The 19,192-nt window shown below is 40.5% G+C and overlaps 1 protein-coding gene across 5 annotated transcripts in view; it reads left to right on the top strand.

Annotated features, from left to right (window-relative positions):
* Positions 1-18,880, top strand: part of PRELID2 (PRELI domain containing 2) — a 63,584-nt gene extending 44,704 nt beyond the window's left edge. For all 5 annotated transcript variants that reach the window (XM_030320610.1, XM_030320655.1, XM_030320637.1 and 2 more), the window contains 2 exons: positions 14,513-14,582; positions 18,629-18,880. In XM_030320610.1, the coding sequence (XP_030176470.1) occupies positions 14,513-14,572 (60 nt within the window). In that variant the 3' untranslated portion in view covers positions 14,573-14,582; positions 18,629-18,880. The remainder of the gene's footprint in view (positions 1-14,512; positions 14,583-18,628) is intronic.
* Positions 18,881-19,192: the final 312 nt, after the last annotated feature.

Genomic DNA, 19,192 nt, shown 5'->3' with positions numbered 1-19,192 from the left:
AGCAAGCAAGAGAAGGGGCAGGAGAGTGCTAGCAAAGCAAAAGCCATGGTTTTTGTTACCCGATCATAGAAGTGACATCTATTTATTTCTGTATTGCGTTCATTAGGAGCAGATCACGAGATGTAGCCTGCAGTCAAGGGAAGGGGATACACAAGGGCATAAATACCAAGAGGCAGGGATCACTGGGAGCAATGTGAGACCTGCCTACCACACCGACCTCATGTGATGGGTATGCCAAGTTGCATGCACAACTGTTGAATTCTTTTTGGTGGTATTGGGAACTGATAATTAGAAGTTGGTAAGGGTTAGCTGCACCCGCACAACTTCACTCCCAGCTTATAAAAAAGTTCTGCAATGCATACAGATATTTAATTAATCGTTTATTTATAAGTAGGCACAAAATAGATGGCTTGTTTTATGTTTGATTAAGTCTCTGTCCTTTTGGGTGCTCTGACCATGAATTGCATAAATAGATGGCTCCCTGAAAACAGAACTGACTCTATTCCAAAGGCAAGATTCGGCTGTTCTAAAGATAATATCAGGTGGCCAAGTCTTCTGACCCAGTGGATGGGCATAGGACCACGTATACATAAACTTTGGGTGCCATCCCTAAAGTTGGCTGGTGAAGGGCTTGCTGGATAGAATCTTAGCTCTTCATTGTGCAAGGAGTATATCTCTGTAATGTTGAGCTAATCCCTGTATGTTAGGTTCCACTAATTAAATTAATGAGAGTCCATTTCTCACATCCACTAGGAAGCCACTAATTTTACCGGTGAAAATGCACAATTTATGCCAATTATTAAAGCCTCTGATGTTTCCAAGGATAACGGTAACTGACATTTCTGGAAAGTGAATTTGCTGATTAGAATGCTCACAGCCAACCCCTGGAGCCTGAAGCTTGTATTAGGGCAACTGACTGTACCTGATGTATAATGTGAACTAACACATGTACCATAATATTATATTGTATGTACCGAAATATTTTGAAGCAAATAGATAACCTGAGAGTCATATACCATATGTCAACTCCTGAACCTAGTACACTTTGTCTTTAGAAAGATTATTCAGTGTGAGACAAGATTTCAGCTGTGTGTTTAACACAAAGATTGAATATGGAGCTTTAGAGAAGCGGCCTTTGGTCCATCATCTGGTTTTTCATTTCCTGGATGTCACATATCACATCTTGGATCGTCAATTTTCTCATCTCTGAAATGGAGAGATGATAGTTGTCTTTCACAGGGTTATTTTAAAGATTAAGTGAGGGCACATATATGAAACATGGCTGACATAGAGAAACTCCAAGAATTGTTAGCATTAAGAGAAGTTGTCTGATAAAAAAAAGGTATTTTTTTAAGTAAATACCCTCTTAAATACTCATCTGAACAAAAATTTTAGATTGCGGCAGTATAGGTCAAGTTTGTGCTGTCTTAAAAATTATTTTTTTGCCATTTTTTAAATCCATTATTTTAACATTCAGTGTCTCCATATTCACCATTTTGATTTAGTTCTTTCCATTTGTGTTCGTGTATGTTTGCTTATGTATGCATGTATGTATGGTATTTTTTGAAAGACACACTGGGATTATTCTGTTTATTTGGCCCAACTTTTTCATTTATGGGCATATTATTAACATTTTCCTTGAAAACATGAGTTTTGATGCCTTTGTAATATTCCATTGGCATAAATGCCCTTATTGTTGGTTTTTGTTTTTTTTTCCACTATTATAGATATTATTGTGGTAAATCCATGAATACAAATACTTGTATTTCTCATCACTTCCGGGGTTAAAGAGTGTGCACATTTTTAAGACCTTTGATGCAAATTGATAAATTTCCTTATGAAAGAGTTTTGCCACTTTGCAGCTTCCACCGCAAGCCAACTCTGGGTATTATCAGAGATCTTGCTGTGTAACATGACGTAACCTCTTAGAATTTCCATTTGTCATTAGGGAAGCGGGGTTAATTATTCTACCCTCCTAGGATTTTTATGAAGAACAAATGAAATTGTTAGCTCCAGACTTCTGGTTCCTGCTCCAAAGACATTGAAAATTAATGCTTCTGTCATTAACTAATTGTTTGACCTCAGTCTTCCTCCAAGCGTTTTAATTGTGTTACCTTGAACTAGTTGCCCTTAGCTGCCCAGTTTCTCAACTGTGAAATGAATGTCTGGTGGACACACATGCATGGTAGTCCCAACCTTAAAAGAGTGGACTTTTCAAAACCCAGTAATTCTAAGATCGAGGAAGACAGCAAATACAACTGTCATTCAAAGGAATAAATAAAAGTCACAAATATGACAGGTGAACATCAGTGTAATTAATAATCTGCTGACTGTATGTTGGAGGTTTGCATTTCCTTCTGGGCTTATGTTGGAGACTTGTATTTCTTTCTGGGTTTTGTCCATCTTTCAAGATTTTTTCAATTACTTGAACAACTTGAAAGAACTTCTGTCCTTAGTTCCAGAGGGTTTACTTCCTAGCTCTCAATTTACCTCTGTTGGCAGTACTCTTGAGTGCTCAAGTAGATTTATTTACTCGCTATTTATTCATTAGATGCTGGTGATTAGTTAAGTAATAATAACTGCCCTCTTCCTCCATATTTCCTCTCCATCAGCTCGCCTTGTCGTGCCGTCTCAGAGTTTTAGTCCTAAGAAATGTAGCCTTTGCGGTGAAAACATCTCAGGGAAAATGAGTATTCTGTGACTGATAACAGTTTTGGTCCTTCTCCTGAATTTAAAACAATGCCATTACCTTGACTGTGAGACTTAGGAATCTAAAATCCCTCTGTGGCTCATTTGAATTCATCAGGATTGTAATAGACTGCTCAGTGGTAAAGCTTTTGGGAATCCCTGAGATCAGCCAGCTGCAACTGTGGGGCGTTGCCTTTTGTAAACAAGATGAAACCTGGGAAGTTAAACTCTTACCAGAAATGGCAGAAAGTGGCTTCTTGAGCTTGAGATGTGTCACTGTCATTATAGTGATTGGAAGTCATGTCTCCATACAGTGTGCAGCACTGTGCCAAGAATCAGGAAATCTGGGTGGTGGCCTTGCCTTGGCCGCACCCTACTGGCTACATTGCGTGGACTGGTTGCTCTGAATGTCACTGTCATTTTTTTGTAAATCGGGGATTGGACTAAGAGGGTCAGTTTCCATTTTGACGCAGTATGATGTTTTTTGTTGTTGTTTGTTTGTTCGTTTGAACCCTCACTCCTTTCCCCCAATGTGTAAATACCAAGATTTAAATGTTGTTTCTGACAGAATTTAAGCCTGCATAAAAATTCAGGAGTTTAAGCTGAGCGGGTATCCAGGAACATCAGAAATAATTCATAGTGGATGGTCAAGGTTTGGAGAAGGGCAATAAAATATTTAAAAATAATAAACAGGTTTTTGTAAAATAAATACTAGTTAGCAAGAGGAGATGGTAAGCATGTGGTAGGGATGTTATAGTTCCATTTTATAGTCCTATTCAGATGAACTAAATAAACTGCATATTGCAAGGATTTGTAGGTATTGAAGGGGGTCTTCAAGATATTGGTGACCAATAATAGATATGTTGGCTTATTTTTAATCCATGCTTTCTGAAAACACAGACTTTTCTGGAAGCTTTGGAGAAAACCAGTATAATACAGTATTAATAGTGTTTATACTATTTTTAATAGTATTAATAGTATTATACTATTAATAGTATACGGTATTAATAGTATTTATAATCTATTGATTGTTTACCACGATCCAAGCACTGCACTGTTTTATGAGAAGTGGTTTCTCCCAATGACTCAGAGAGAGAGAGAGAGACAGAGCAAGAGAGAGAGAGACAGAGAGGGAGATACTGTTATTCCCACGTCTCCATTTTACAGATGAAGAAGTGGAGGCACAGAGGTTACTTTCACAGGCTCATCAGCCAGCATGTGGTAGAGCTAGAATTCCAGGTGGTGACCTCAGAGCCCATCCTCTTAACTGCTGTACTCTTTGGCTTCATGAGCTGGAGGGCAGAATCCTTTCCCCCAAAGAGCCTGGGTGAGGAGACCAGCCAAGCATTTGGCCAAGCTTTTGGCCAAATGCTTGGCTGGTCTCCATTGACTGTGGGGTATGACCTTGAAGTCAGATGACCTTGAAGTCAACACTTGTCCGAACATAGAGAACATGTAGTCTCCATAAGCTTAATGTGATGCTTGCTTTCCTAATGCTGCTTTACTCTCACACCCAACCAGGAATCTGGAGATTTGGGAGCCATGTTCTCCCCACTGTTCTGGATAGAATTTCCAACCAACCTGTTGCTTTTCTGAGCTCGCTCGCACACACTGTTGTGCTAAATTCAAAAGCAAAGACAATGAGAAAATAGGTATTTGTGGCCATCATAAATCTTCACATACCTCGTATAAACCTAAGGCAGGCACAGAATTGAAAACTGAAACAGCTCTGGCCAGGTGGCATTGAAATACTGCAAACATTGGGGCTGTGTCTGCAGACTGTGGATTCAGTGCCTTTGAGGCACGCATCTTTGGTGGATGCAATCTCTTGTAGGATGGGACTTGAATTCAGTTGGGTTATCTGTGCTACGTTAAGGCTCTTAGTTTGACCAACAAGGCCAGGAAAATGTCACTGAGGCATCTTAGATCAGGAGTTAATACAGAATTCTGGGCAGAGCAACTTGAATTGCAAAGGTAATTTGATTTCTTAAAGGTATATCCAATAAGCCCTGCAGCATACTAATTAAATGCTCTGTGAGCTTTCTCAGATGTCCAGTCGTTCTCCTTGATCATGTTCCCCCTCTGTTGGTGGTGATTTCTTATTCTGCCTCCCCACTCTGTGGGAGAATTTCATCTCTTGCTGAGTGACCCCTTTGGTTTTGCGGACGCTTTGTGGGACTTGTAGCAGGCAGTGCTCTGGCAGGTGACGGGAAGAAGGCTGGAGTGCCTGGCTGGGAAGGAGGAAAAATCCTGTGTCTTGTGACCCACGTATGTCAGAGTGATACTTCTTTGTCACTTTCAATTTCTTTGGAATCCCACTTGCTGCCTGGAGTTCGACCCCTTATTTCTTGTGTGGCTTTCTTCCTTAGATTCTAGCTAAACTGGTTTTCTATTTTTCTCCGAATTTCCTTAGTAAAGGAAAATGGTGGGTTTTTGAGAGTTAATTAACTCCTTTCATATTGACAGCCCGTTTAAGAAGAATTTCTCAATCAGTGGCCTTTGCTGGGGAAGTAGCTTTTGTTCACTTTTCAAGATATTAACATTTTTGAAAGCTTACTTACTGCTTTTTCTATTCTCTTCACTTCTTGACATGTTTGAATATTTCATAATTTCAATAATTTCATTTTTTTCACAAAAAATGGCCACACTCCTCCCCAAAAGACTCTTTCAGTCTGTAAACAACAACAACAAAAAATTTAAGGTTTTATTTAAAATGTTTTTGAATAGGTGCTACCTGCACATAAATATTTTGTATATTTTCAGAGGAGCCATTTGTGTCTTTTTGTCCTGGCTCTCTTCAAAAGCAGCAGACTACCTTGTACCAATCAGCTGTGTGACCTTGAGTAATCCACTTAATTTTCTGAGTCTCATTTTTCTCATCTGTAAAATGAGGGCAGTATTGGAACCTACTTCATCAAGTACTTGTGAGAAGCAAATGAGTTATATGCATAAAATGCTTAGGACGGGATTTGGCACACAGTAAATGATCAGTTGGTGTTATTTAAAAAGAAAAATTCAAGGAAGTTATAGCAAAAACTTATTTTTCCCATTAAGGCTACAGGCAAATGTTTAATAGTTATAATAAGCCTGTCTTGGGAGTTACCCAGACCCGAATGTAAATCTCAGGGCCCTCCCACCTCCTGTGTGTACAGATTGAGCCTCTGGTTGAAATGTAAGTGGTAGTACCAACCTTCTGAGTGTGCAAGTAAAAGGAAATAATGTAAAGAAGTGCTTAAATATCTTGGCAAATGTTAAATACTCCAGAAATGATAACTGTTATCTTACCGTTATAGCTCAAATTGGCATGTTCTGGTTAGTCTTTTACATGAAGATTTTAAGCAGTCATAATTACAGTGTAAGTACACTTTAATGTTTTGCTCTTTTCAAGTAATATTATATCACAAATGCCTGCCGCCGCAACTCTATAAACCTCAAAGCCAACATTTTAATGACTGCGTAATATTTTCTTTAGTTGTTGTATAATAATTGATTTTACTCTTTCTTTAGGATTGAGCACTAAAGTCATTTACAAGCTTACCATTGTAAGTGAAACCATGTGCAACATCTTTATACTTAGAATTTTTTGTATTTTGTATCATTACCTTAGAAAAGATTCCCTGAAGTACAGTGCTCAGTATGTGGCTGTTTTCATGATTCTTTGTTTCCCTTAGTGAGTAATAGGCTTCTGTGTGGCTCACTGTTTTATCCTCAATACCTAGCACGTAGTCCATGCTCACTAAATATTTACTCAATTAGTGAGCACATGTACATATTTCTCAATGTGCTAAGACGTCTTTATGTTTGCATTCTGTTTTATTTTAAAATAGTCTTACAAGCAACTAAACTTTTTAGCCATTGGGGTAATAGGAAAGGTAACAGTAACAGGTCATATTTGTTGAGCCCTCTCTGTGCTCCAGGCATTATCCTCAGTACGTTACATGCGTTGGCTCCTTCAATTTGCTCAACAGTGCTGTGCAGTAAGTGCTGTTATGACCCTTTTCTAGGTGAGGACACAGAGAGGTGTGGGTTGATGTGCCCCAAGTCACACAGGTGGTGAGTGGTAGAACGTGTAATCAAACCAGGAAGTCAGACCCTTGGTCTCTGTACTAGGAGACTAGGCTCCTGATTTACTTTGCCAGCCACTTACCCTTTTCACATTTCAGCCAGTCTAACAGATTATTTGCCAGGGAGCCTGAGTTTGTTGGCCAAATTCCAAGAGAAGTGTGAATCAGGTGTCCCTGAGCCTTGAGGATTTTCTGTCAGTCTCAGAATAAGAGCCAGAATTGCCCACAAGGGCTTGTTATTTCAAAGGAGTCCTGTTTTTGCAGTTTACCAAGTGAAGGATATGTGAATGTTTTTTTTTTTTTTTTTAATAAACCTTAGATGTTTTTTTCATTGAAGGGGAGAATTTTACTAGATTGTTAAACATCAGGGCAGCTGGTAGATTTAGAACGTTGTCTATGTGGGAGTTATTAATGCATGAAGGAATATCTGGGACCAAGCTATCAATTTATCAATTTTCCCCCCTATCAATTTACTATGGGGGTTGGGGATTTTAAAGAACATTTGCGTCTATAAGCACTAAAAGGTATTTTTTCCCCCTTTGTAAATGATTGACTCTGAAAAACAACAGGTAGTTTAGACTATTATTTGCATGTAGTGATTTTTATTTTTTAGTCATTTATATGTAGCTTTTATTCTGGTTGTTTGTGTTAATTTACAATATTAAATGCTTAGAATTTTTCAAAAGGTGTCCCTTCTTATACTTGCCATGAACTTCATGTTTCTGCTATTCCACAGGTAATGTGAAGGATGGGGAGTGAAAGTGAGCCCTCCTATTTATATAGCTAATGTTCAATACAGCCCTCTGGCTCCAAACAGTACCCTCATGCCTCGTTCACCCTTCCCAGGTTCTGTCCCCTTCAAAATGGCTAAAGACTTTATGTGGGAAGTAACAGCCTCACTAATCTGCATTGGTTAAAACCAAGGAGTTCTAACTGGCAGATACTGGGTTCAACAGAAATGTTTCTTCTGCACACACTTGTCCTCCAGCCTCTTGGTAGTGTGTGAGAGAGCTTCACTTGGTATCCACAGAAAACAAAATGCATTTGGAGATGTGGTGAGGTGCTTTTATCCTTAGGGAAGTTTTAAGAATTACTTGTAGTTCGGTGTCATCCCATCCCCCCTAAATAGGTAAGATTAAAATTACCCAGATGTAGATAGAAATAGCGTTGGGATGGCAGGAAGGACTATGCCTAAAGCAACATGTCATTTTTTTGGTGGTTTGAGAAGAAAACTCTACCAATCTACCTTTTTAAGGAGGTAGTTTAGTGAGGGCTCAGTCACAAAAACCTGGGTACGAATCTGGATTCTGCACTTATATAGCTGGGTGCCATTGGTCAAGTTTCTTAGCCTCTCTGCCTCTCATTTTCTTTGTGTCACTGACTCATAGGTTGAAAGGATTAAATGAGACCAGGCAAACAGTGTGCTCAGCGCACCCTAGTAGGGCCTTAGCCTTTCAGTAAGTATTCCTTTCCTGTGATTTGGATTCTAGTTCTCTGTGTATTGCTGACCACCCTGTGACCTAGGGAAAGCTGGTTTACCCTGATGGGCTCTGTGTCCTTGAACAATATTAGTAACTTTTAGAGGTGATGGGAAGAGAAAGTAAAATGTGCTTTGAGAAATCCGAACAGGCACGAGGTGAGCCCTTGCTGACATTTCCTCTGGGTCACTGACCATCCACTAAATGGGGAAGGGGGGTGGTGCCTGGTTGTGGGAGTCCCATTGTGAGGGTCCCCTAGTCTGACTTGGGTCCACATAGAAGTCAGTAGCCACTTTCCAGGCCACGGGGAGAGTGGGTGGGAGTGCCTGACAAAAGGCAGTCATTTGTCCCTAGCTTTCTATGTTGCCTCACCGAATCCTCAGAGCAGTCCTGCAGGGAAGCGTGCTTGCTCATTTCCCTCACTGGGGAAGCATATAGGCCCAGAAACAAACTCACTGAGGCAGATAATCATTGTGGAAAGAGTTGGAGAATTCCAGGTTTAAATTCCAGGTTGGTCACTTACTCAATCTGTCACCCTGAGCAACTCTCTCTCCTCTGAGGTCCAATTCCCTTACCAGGAGCTGGTGAGAGTGAAAGTATCTTACCTGGGAGCACCTTTGGGAGGATTAAGTGAAGTAATGGAGGTGAAGCCCCTGGCAGCTAGTTAGCCCCTTAACCTCAGTGTTGTTGAGATTTGGCATGATAGGTTTTTGACTGAAATAGGGCTTTCAAAACTTACATGTGAAGACCCAGAAGACCGGCCTTACATGTAAAGAAAATTGGTGATGTATAGAAATTGATGTGGGTGAAGAGAAGGGGAGAGACAAAAGGTAAAAGGAGAATTATCTGAGCGTCTATTGGATTTATTTATTCTGTTAGAGACAACAAGCATGCTGGCAATCATTTTCTCTCTCAGGATAGAGAAGAAACAAGGCAAAATTATGACTGAGCTGAAATTTGATGAATAGTGAAAAAAGTGCTGATAAAGGGAATAGATAGGAACCTTGCTGTGTTTGAGTTGGTTAGTTAGGAGTATAAGAGTTGGTCCTGGACCCCTCTAGTACCACGTGCTGAGGCAGTTTCGCCTCCATGGAATGGAAGTAGAAAGCTTCCCAGCAGAGGAGGTTTCTAAACAGGCAACAGAATTTCGTTTGTCAGAAACGTCATGGATGGCACGTGGCACGAGGTAGGAGGCTGGTCTCTTGATTGGTTAGTAGTGAAGAAGCCATATTTTGTATGAAGTCCAAATCAGGAAAAATAAAACTATATATAGGTCATGTTTAGAAACTAAAATTGAAGATAGGCTAAGGAGTTACGTTGGAGGGATGGGAAAGGAACTTTGTAAAATAGGAAAACACCAATGACTAAATGCCTTTTAGCTAATAAAGTAGTCATGCCAGGTCAGAGTTCAGTTGAAAACTGGCAGCATAGAAATGACTTGGTAACCTTTCATCCTGATATTTGATGCCAGGACACCTGTCTGAGTCAGATAGGACACCTTCAGTTCTTTGCTAAGAGTTTCCTTTCTGGACTAGATAATATAATGTCATTTCCAATGTTTAGGTTTTATTATTTGGGGCTATATTCTTTTCCTTTACCAACTGTGACATTAAATACTCTCTTTCAGGGGAGAGGAAGTTTTATTATGTGAAGCAGAGACATCTGAATTATTGTATCAGTTAATGTCCTGCAGTTACACCTGAAGATTTTGGGTTGCTTATCAAAATAAAAATGAATCTTACGCAAGAGTTTATTAGCTACGATGGGAAAATTGTATTGAAGTCATACATGCAATCAGATATTCCTACTTGAAAAACACTGTATTTAAAATAATTTGTAGAGGTGATTAAATATTGATTCATATATTAAGAATCATGCCATTTAGTTTGTGAGCAGGGCTAAAATATCTGATTTATTTATCACGCTTTCTGAACATAGTCAATAGGGAAGGCAAGAACAAACCTTGCTGTGTACCCGACATTAGAATAGGTGTTTTCATACATGCAGTCTCATTTATGCCGTCCACCCATGTCAAGATATCCTGCCCCTGGACTCTCAATCCTGATTGCTTTGGGTTAAATTGAGACTCTTTGCTTCTTAGTTACTGTGTGATTTTGGTCTGGATGCTTAATTTTTCTGAGCTTCAGATCTCGTATGAAAAAAAAAAAAGATGATAATCCTCTAAGGCAGATAGAATAAACAAAGCCAATGGCAGTAAAGCACTCAGCACAGTGCTTGGCATTCAGTATTTGCCAATAATGTCGATTATTATTATTGTTTGATGTTACCCCAGTTTTACAGATGAGGAAGTTCTATATATAAAAGAATTAAACAACATCAGATTAAAAGATGCTTTATTGGGCAAAAGATGTCTTCCTGGAGAAGCTCTGAGCAGTGTTTTTCTTACCTTTTGATGAGAAAACTGGATTCAGATTCCTCCCTTTCCTTTTTTCATAGATGATGCCCACTGGCCAGATGTCTCCTGGAGCCTACTTTCTACTGGGGGAAGGGAGGGTGGCAGACAGTACAAAATATTTTTTTTAATTTTTATTTATTTTTGAGAGAGAGAGAGAGAGAGAGAGAGACAGAGCATGAGTGGGGTAGGGGCAGAGAGAGAGGGAGACACAGAATCCGAAGCAGGCTCCAGGCTCTGAGCTGTCAGCACAAAGCCCAATGCAGGGCTTGAACTCACAAACCACGAGATCATGACCTGAGCCGAAGTTGGACGCTTAACCGACTGAGCCACCCAGGCGCCCCAAAAGTACGAAATATTTTTAAAAGCATGATAATTTTTTTATAGTGATGAATGCTATAAAGACAGTAGGACCAAGTTGTGATCCACACTGTGGCCAGGCTGACCTAGGGCAGTCAGGGTTGTCTCTGAGGAGGTGCTGGGTGAGTTGAGAGCTCTGGCCGCTGGAAGATCTGGGGATGTTCCTGCCAGAGGGAAGTGCCTGGAAGAGAGAGGAAGTGAGCTTGTTGCATGAACCGAAAGCAGACCTGTGTATCTGCAGGGCAGTGAGCTGAGTTGGAAAGCCTTGCAGCCATGATAGTGAGTGTGGATTTATTATAAGAGCAATGGGACACGACTGAAGGTTTGAATAGGGTTCTACACAAAGTAAATGAAGAGATTCAAAGAAAGTTTGATGTAAATCAATTGAATGAAAAAAAAAGAATAAAAAAAGGGAAGTAAACTTTATATAAATCTTTTTATCAAAAAGTGAGTTTTATAATACAAATTTCAGCATTTGACTTTGCACTTTCTAAACCCCTCTTGGCTAATCCAGATTCTTCAGAAACCGTTTTAAGTACCACGTTTGCCGGTCAGTTATTTTCACATCGTTCTCCCCTGCACCCCGCCCCCCCCCCGCCTTTTTTTTTTTTTTTCCATACTTTCATTCTTTCCTTGTTCTGTTCTTTCATCTTCTCTGGCAGCCCTTGTTATGCTGGCCTTTTCCACTGCACTTTCAAGAATGCTAACTACTAGGCAGATTACACGGTCATTGTAACATTCAGATTCATCAGCTTGGCATTCAAAAGTAATCAGTTTATCCATCTTATAATCCATCAACATCAAGTACCTTTTTTTTCAATTAAAAAAAATTTTTTTTAATTTATTTTTGAGAGACAGAGAGTGAGGAGGGGAGGGGTAGAGAGAGGGAATGAGAGACAGAGACACAGAATCTGAAGCAGGCTCCAGTCCCTGAGCTACCAGCCCGATGTGGGGCTTGAACTCACAAGCAATGAGATCATGACCTGAGCCGAAGTCAGATGCTTAACCAACTGAGCCATCCAGGTGCCCTAACATCAGGTACCTTTTGTGAGCCAAATTCTGCACCCATCTTTTATCATGGTGATAATTAAGTGAGCAATTCTTGTTTTAAGAGCTCCCCACAGATGTGTCTTTTGAGAACTGCTTTAGAACTTTACAATTTTTATGAAGCCTAATATTACTCTCTTTGGGACCTCCTAGGTAAATCAGAGCTTCCTCAGGAGGTGTCAGTTAGATAACAAAATACATATATTGTCTGGATCTAGCCGCCTTTCGTTCCAATTTATTCTGGTTCCTCTTCAGACAAGCTTTTTGTTTTCCTCAAAAATCAGCTATTTCTCAGAGACTCTTAGAGTGGGGGATCTGGGAAGTGTTTTGAATTTGTGGGATTCTGGGAGGCCTTTATGGGGGTACAAGGATGCACTTGGACAGCCCAGTGCTGGTGTTAGGGAAATGGGACTGTGAGGGCTCACTCACTCATCTGTACATTGGCAAATAGCAAAAGACAGCCTTGTAATAGAGAGAAAAAAAGATCTCAGAGGGGAAGGGAATAATAAAATCATGCTGGTTTATGGTTTGTCAGTCCAAAAAGCTTTTAAGCCATCTCTATAAAGGTGGATTCACTTAATGTTTGTTCTGCATTTCAGGCATCATTGTGTGGTAAGTGGGGTAAATTTAGCCTCTTTAAGTCTGATCTCCTAGGGGTTGAGTTTTAAGCATTGGAACTTTATTTGAAAGGGCTCTTATCGATTGGGCTTTTATTTGGTACCTCCTTATTAAAGAGAGGTACTAAATAATGGTTTGGCCTCCCTGTTAGGTTTTTTTTTTTTTTTTTTTAATTCACTTTATAGGTCTCTCTCTCTGCCCCTGTTCTCCACCTTCTATTTCTAACTGTTCTGCTTAAAAAGACTAAAGTGGTATGAGAGAGGGGAAAAAAGGGAAAGAAAAATCAACTGTCACATTGTGAACATAATTGATTCAATAAATAACGTCTTTCAATTCCCAAGGCAAACCTCAAAGTCTTCACTTATGTCAATTAGTGTTCAGCTCAGTAAGTGGTGGCGTTCTTAATTTAGACGGATGGGGAGAGTTCACCAGCGCTCACTTCCGAAGGAGGGACTGTGCTTTTCTGGTTTTAAAAACACACCACCAGATATATGGGCCCACTCTGCAAAAAGAAGGTTGAAACGGAATTATTGTGGCCGTTTTTATTCTTCCTGAAAATGGAGGGAAGGCATTTAATTATTGTTTAGGGTTTTGTTGTAACAAACAAATGGAAATAAGGGAAGTAAGATCTACTAGACTGTATGCTCCATACAGGGGTTTTGTCTTGTTGGTTCACTATTTAATCTCTGGTGTGCACAGTAGGTGTGTAATATTTGTTGAGTGAATCTGTTGATGATTGAAGAGAGTAGAATGAGTGCAATTCAGATCTTAGGGTAAGAATTCAATTACATTTTATTCCACTGGTGGTTTCATTCCCCCCTTCCCTCCCCCACCCGCTCCTTCATTTCTTCTCTAATTCTTTGCGGGACTGCAGGGTGTACCGTGTCTTCCAAAATGATTAAGGAGGACTATTCCATCCTTCCCCAGACTGGCAGAGTTGGAAGGGATCTTGGAGGTGATGTCAGGCTGCCATTTACAAGTTCTAGTAGATGAATCAGTTGTGCTTCAGAACCACAACTGGAAATTCTGATTGTGTGGGTCTCAGCAGGGCTTGGGAATCTGTATGTGCCTCTGTGAGTTTCTCTACCAGTTCCTGTTCAGTCCCTGTTCGGCCTTGCTGTCCCCTGAGCTGTCCGATCTCGGTTACTCCCTGGTAAAAGTGATGCACCTGAGGTACCCAGAAGAATTCCCGGCAGGGCTGTGACCAGGACCCGCCTCTCTTCACCCTGATAGCAGTGCTCCTGGTCTTGGAGCTTGCTGCTTTAGTTCACCCCTCTCCGTGCTCCTCAGCATTCAATCTGTATCCTTTGGTGCTTTTTTCTTGCAGGACAGTGGCAGTGTTTGTGGCGATGGCTAGCCACAATCTAAAGGACCATCTGAAACCTCAAGGAAACATTACATTTTGTTTTGCGTACTTTGGTACTCAGTATATTTTATGGTCTTTCACGATGGAGCTCGTGAAAACCTGAGCAGCCAGCACAGCACATTTATAAATGCTCAATAAACACTAATTATTACCATTATTATTTCAGTTCTGGCAATGTCACTTAGCAGCTGGACCTGTGTTTTGAGAAGTTACTTGTGTTCTCTTGAACTGCTTTCTTATGTTTAAAATGGAGATTCTAAACTCTCCTGTGCCCACTTCCCTTGAGTAGTTCTGAGCACATGTAGAGAAAATGTATGTGAACTTGGTGAGAAAAATACTATAAAAATGTAAGGTATGACCATGAGCCTACTTTTCTGGAATGAGTATATGGCCATGACTTGGATTCCTTGGAGGGAAAGGGCTGTGATAAATGTAAAAGTGCTTGTTGCATTTTGATTTTTCTTTCTTCTCTCTCTAGGGAATTAGAATAATGGAGATGCTGCTAAAGGAACAGTGTGGTGCCCCCTTAGCTGAATAAAGAATCCGCAGTGAGTACCAAAAACAAAATCAGAATTCTTTCCTCCAGCCATGTTTTTAGGCTCTTAAGCCCTGTATTATGCGTCAGCCTCCCTGGGCTGTTCATGCTGTACATTTCCCAGTTATATGCAGAGGATCCTGTCTCACAGGTGTTTCGTTTTCTGTTCAGTACCTTCATTTACTTAGTTCTTTGATTTTCAGAGCAGTTTTGTACCTCTTGCTGGGTTACAACGGCATTCAAATTGTTGAAACCGCTCAGCACAATCCAGCGTGATTACGATCTGCAAGGTGCCATAGATTTGTAGACTTCGGTGCAGGATTAACTGAACCTTAATTTTATTGTTCTGGGGACAATGGAAGGAGAGGGTTAAAGCTGTCCTTGAAGTAGGAAGGAAAACAAGGAAGGGGCATGTTTTGATTGGCCAGTGAAATAAATGTATTTTGTTAATCGTGTATATACTTCCTCTGGTTGGCAGTGGCTGCCTGAAATGCTATTGAGAAGGATTCTGACATTTTGAGCATAATATCAGGCTCTGGGTAAGGGTGCCTGAGTGATTAGCAATGTTGGCCATGGGCAGAGGATGGGAGAAAGCGCTAGTGCTAGAGCTCATACCGTCTCTAGTGTAAGACAAATGCTGTAGGGTTCACAGGTGGCAGGGGGAGTTTAGACTTGCTTAATTTTTTTTCTTAAGTTTTTATTGTCTGCATGAAGAAGGGTGTCCATAGTGGAAAGGACAGACCAGAGTTATTTAAGAGAGAACCAAAGCCTAAAATAAATGAGTGTAATGGATTTGCATCTTCCCAAATTTATTGGAGTTAAATTTTTTTTTTTTTAATTTTTTTTTTCAACGTTTATTTATTTTTGGGACAGAGAGAGACAGAGCATGAACGGGGGAGGGGCAGAGAGAGAGGGAGACACAGAATCGGAAACAGGCTCCAGGCTCTGAGCCATCAGCCCAGAGCCTGACGCGGGGCTCGAACTCACTGACCGCGAGATTGTGACCTGGCTACAGTCGGACGCTTAACTGACTGCGCCACCCAGGCGCCCCTGGAGTTAAATTTTTAACATGTGAGAGAAGGTAAAGCCATTGAGTAAAGCAAACGCTCTCTTGGGTAATTCATCATTACCTCAGATTTCCCTTATGTTGGCTTAAAATTGTAGGACACATAGTTTTGTATAAGCAACCTTGGACTCTAATTGTGATCTAGAATAAAGTTTGTGAACAATTAACCAAAGAAAAAACAAAATGAACATTTATGTACAAGTACTTCAGCACTGAGTGCATGCTGGCATATCTATGAATAGATTTATTCATTACTGGGGAGGCTAAATAAGATAATTCCATTTAGCACAAGCATGGCACATGGCAGGTGCTCAAAAAATGTTGAAATGGGATCTAAATATGGTCTGTTCCTAAATCCACTCTGCTCTTTGAGAACATTTTTATGAAGCATTTTTGTGAGGCTCACAAAGCACCTGGGTGCAGATCCCTTCTTATCCTGGAGGGTGGGATCTAAAGTCAGCTCCAAGTGAAATGAAAGACTGTGAAGGGACTCCACTTACAACTATACGCTGGTTTCCAAACTTCAGGTTAATGATTTTGGAACATCACTGAACCTCAGAATCCTCTGGAGGATTTGTTAAGCGTAGATCGGTGGGCCCCACTCTCAGTTTCTGTGTAAGTAGGTCTGGGGTCGGGTCCTAAGATTTGTGTTTCTAACAGGTTTCCAGGTGATGCTGCTGTTCTTGGTCCAGGGACCACACTTTGAGAACGATTGCTCTAAATGAGGTCTCATCTCTGAATGAAGACAGATTAAATATAAGGGCACCGAGGAAGCTAATAGCTGGGGTTTTGAAATTGTTGTCATGCAGTCTGTTGACTTTAGATTAATCAGAGGAATGATCTTCTTGTGTGGTTTTTCCCTGATTTTAGGGTCTCAGTGCTCGTTTAACTGCTTTTTTTTTCCCCCTGCTTAAATGTGGACAAGCTCCACAGTGGTGTAAAGACGACTGAAAAGAACAGAGATGAGACTCACACCAACTTGTGTTTTTGATTTAAAATGCTGTTAGTGAAATGAGCAGATTAAACAAGCTTACTTGTTGTCACAAATACGCATGTTCTTGTGGGTTTGCTTGTTTTGTTTTTACTGTGGCTGAAAGCTGATCAGGGCTCTTTATTGTTTCTAGTAACAACTCGCTCTTCTCTTTCAAGTGAAGTGTCTGTGAAGGACAGTTGCATTCAGGGCATTTAATGCAACAGAGTGTTTGAAGGATTTACCTAATTCAGACTGTTGTAATTCATGACCGGGTGTCTCAGGGCGGTAAATGGAAAGTAAGGGGAATATACTTTTACCACATGAATTTACAGTTACTGCCAATTAGAGCTTGTGGCTGAGGCTTTAAAGCTTTTTTTTTTTTCAATGTCCACTTCATTGAAGTATTATGCATGTACAATTAAATTCACCAATCCCAAGTGTACATTTTGGTGAGTTTTGACAAATAGGTGTAGTTACGTAAGCATCACAAAAATCGTAACATACAACACTTTATGGCTTTGTGGTGCTGTCGTGTTTTTGCCAGTTTGTTGCTTCCCTTTTTTTCTTGACTATTACAAAGTTTTGGCAAGCTTGAAATGTGCCTGTTTTAATGGGACTTCTTCTGTTTTCAAAAGTGGCTCTATGGAAAATGGGAGAATGGTTGTGGGTTGGGGGAACTCTACTGTTTTTATGAGCAATAAAATGCCACATTAAACGGAAGGGGGTCAGGTATCAGGGCTAAGGCTGTAGAAGAAGGGTCAGTCAGTTGTTGCCCTCAGGCCAAACCCAACCTGCTCTCTGCTTTTGTAAATAAAGTTTTATTGGCACACAGCTATGTCCCTGGCTTTGTTATGGCTGCAACGGCAGAGTGAATAGCTGTGACAGAGAGCTCTTCTCCAGCAAAACTTAAAATATTTATTGTCCTTTAAGAAAAAGCTTTCTGTCCTGTAGATTGTGAGCGTGCCCTCTCCTAAATTAAGACCAGGGAACCTGGTAGTGGTTGTTTAGCCTTTTAAACATTGCATTTGATCACATCTTACCTATATTCCAAAGTTAATAGTTTATTTTGTCTGTATTAGCTTTAACATCACCACTCGGCTGATTTTATTTTAAGGCATAAAAAAGCACTGAAATGATCACAACAGTGAAGTTAAAATATCAGAGGCAGTGATCATTAAAATTGCTCATGAAGTTCCAGTGCACGTGCATAATGGAGTAGAAATGTAAGCATTTTGTATAGCAGATAAGGTAGCGGCACTGTGATGTGGCAGTGGTGTAGGTGCTGGGTACAGTCAGTATACTCAGTTTGCCAGTTGGGGAATTTTGCAGTTCTTAAAAACAACAACAACAACAACATTCCATGGGGTTTGCATGAATGTGCATAGGGAGACATTATTTACTATTTTTATATCCTACCACATTTCAAATTTGCATGATTTAAATTCACATAGAATGTGGCCACCTTGGATATGGTGCCCAGTCCTAAAGATACTCCCCAGAACTCTCTGGCCGTGTATCCACGTGGGCATTTGAAAATTAGAAAGCTTAGAAGGTGATTTTATCATGAACCAAAATGGAGGCACATACATCTCAGTAACCAATATGCTTGTAGAGTTGCTGCTGACACATCCGTTTGATAGATTTTTGATTTCCTGTCATTTTTGAATAAAACAAATAGCCCTGACATCTGTTTGTTCTTGCCGCTGGCAGTGAGGAGACACGGCTCGGTGAGGTTTGATCACATAGCAGAGTTCCTTCACGCTGGAAAGATTAAGACCTCCGTTTTAGCTATATCTTAACTCCCCTTTGAACCAGCTCCTCTGGGTAGCTGGACTTTATAAAATAAGGTGCTGGCTTTGTTCGAAGATCATTAGGAGGCAGAAATGCAGTTTCTTCCAGAATTATCCACAGTGATGGAATTCAAGTGACCCTTAAGAGTTGCTTTAGAAAAGAGGCAAATAAGTATTGATTGGGGAGACCTGTTTATTAGGTGATAAAGCCAACTTGCTTTCTCTTGCAGGGGACCTGTGTTGTCCTAATTTGCTCAAGAATCACTTCTTGGCCCCAACACATCACTGATGCAGTTTTTGAAATCCAACTTTAAGGATACACTGTTGGCAGCTTCAAGAAGAGGAGACCCTCCTTCCAGGACATGAAATGATACACTCCCCTGGGAGCCTGCCTCAGATAGTGGCACTCATGGACATGAGACCTGCTAGCTGGGTTTTTATGGCATAGTCTCTTTATGATTTACAAATAAAGGAAAAAAAAAACATAGAAGGTGACGTCTGCCCTTCTTTAGGATGTCCTGCTGACTGCCTGGTGACAGTGTCAGGGAAGCCAAGGACAGGCTGGAGGCCTGGCGAGTGGTGCTGGTGCCCATATGTTATCAGCCTCATTGCTCATGGGATTCATGAGAAGATTCTGGGACGGATAAAGGAGTTAAACCTGATGCCTGATGCATGAGTGTCCTACAACAGAAAGGAATATACCAGGCCAGTGTTGAAGCTAAGCTACATTTAGAGTAATGTTTGGTTCTCAGAAATTGAGAGCATTTAATGTCTACCCATAAGTACTACTTAAC

This window comes from Lynx canadensis, chromosome A1 (genome assembly GCF_007474595.2).
Source record: "Lynx canadensis isolate LIC74 chromosome A1, mLynCan4.pri.v2, whole genome shotgun sequence".
Taxonomy (NCBI): Eukaryota; Metazoa; Chordata; class Mammalia; order Carnivora; family Felidae; genus Lynx; species Lynx canadensis.
This window is presented reverse-complemented; position numbering and strand designations above follow the sequence as displayed.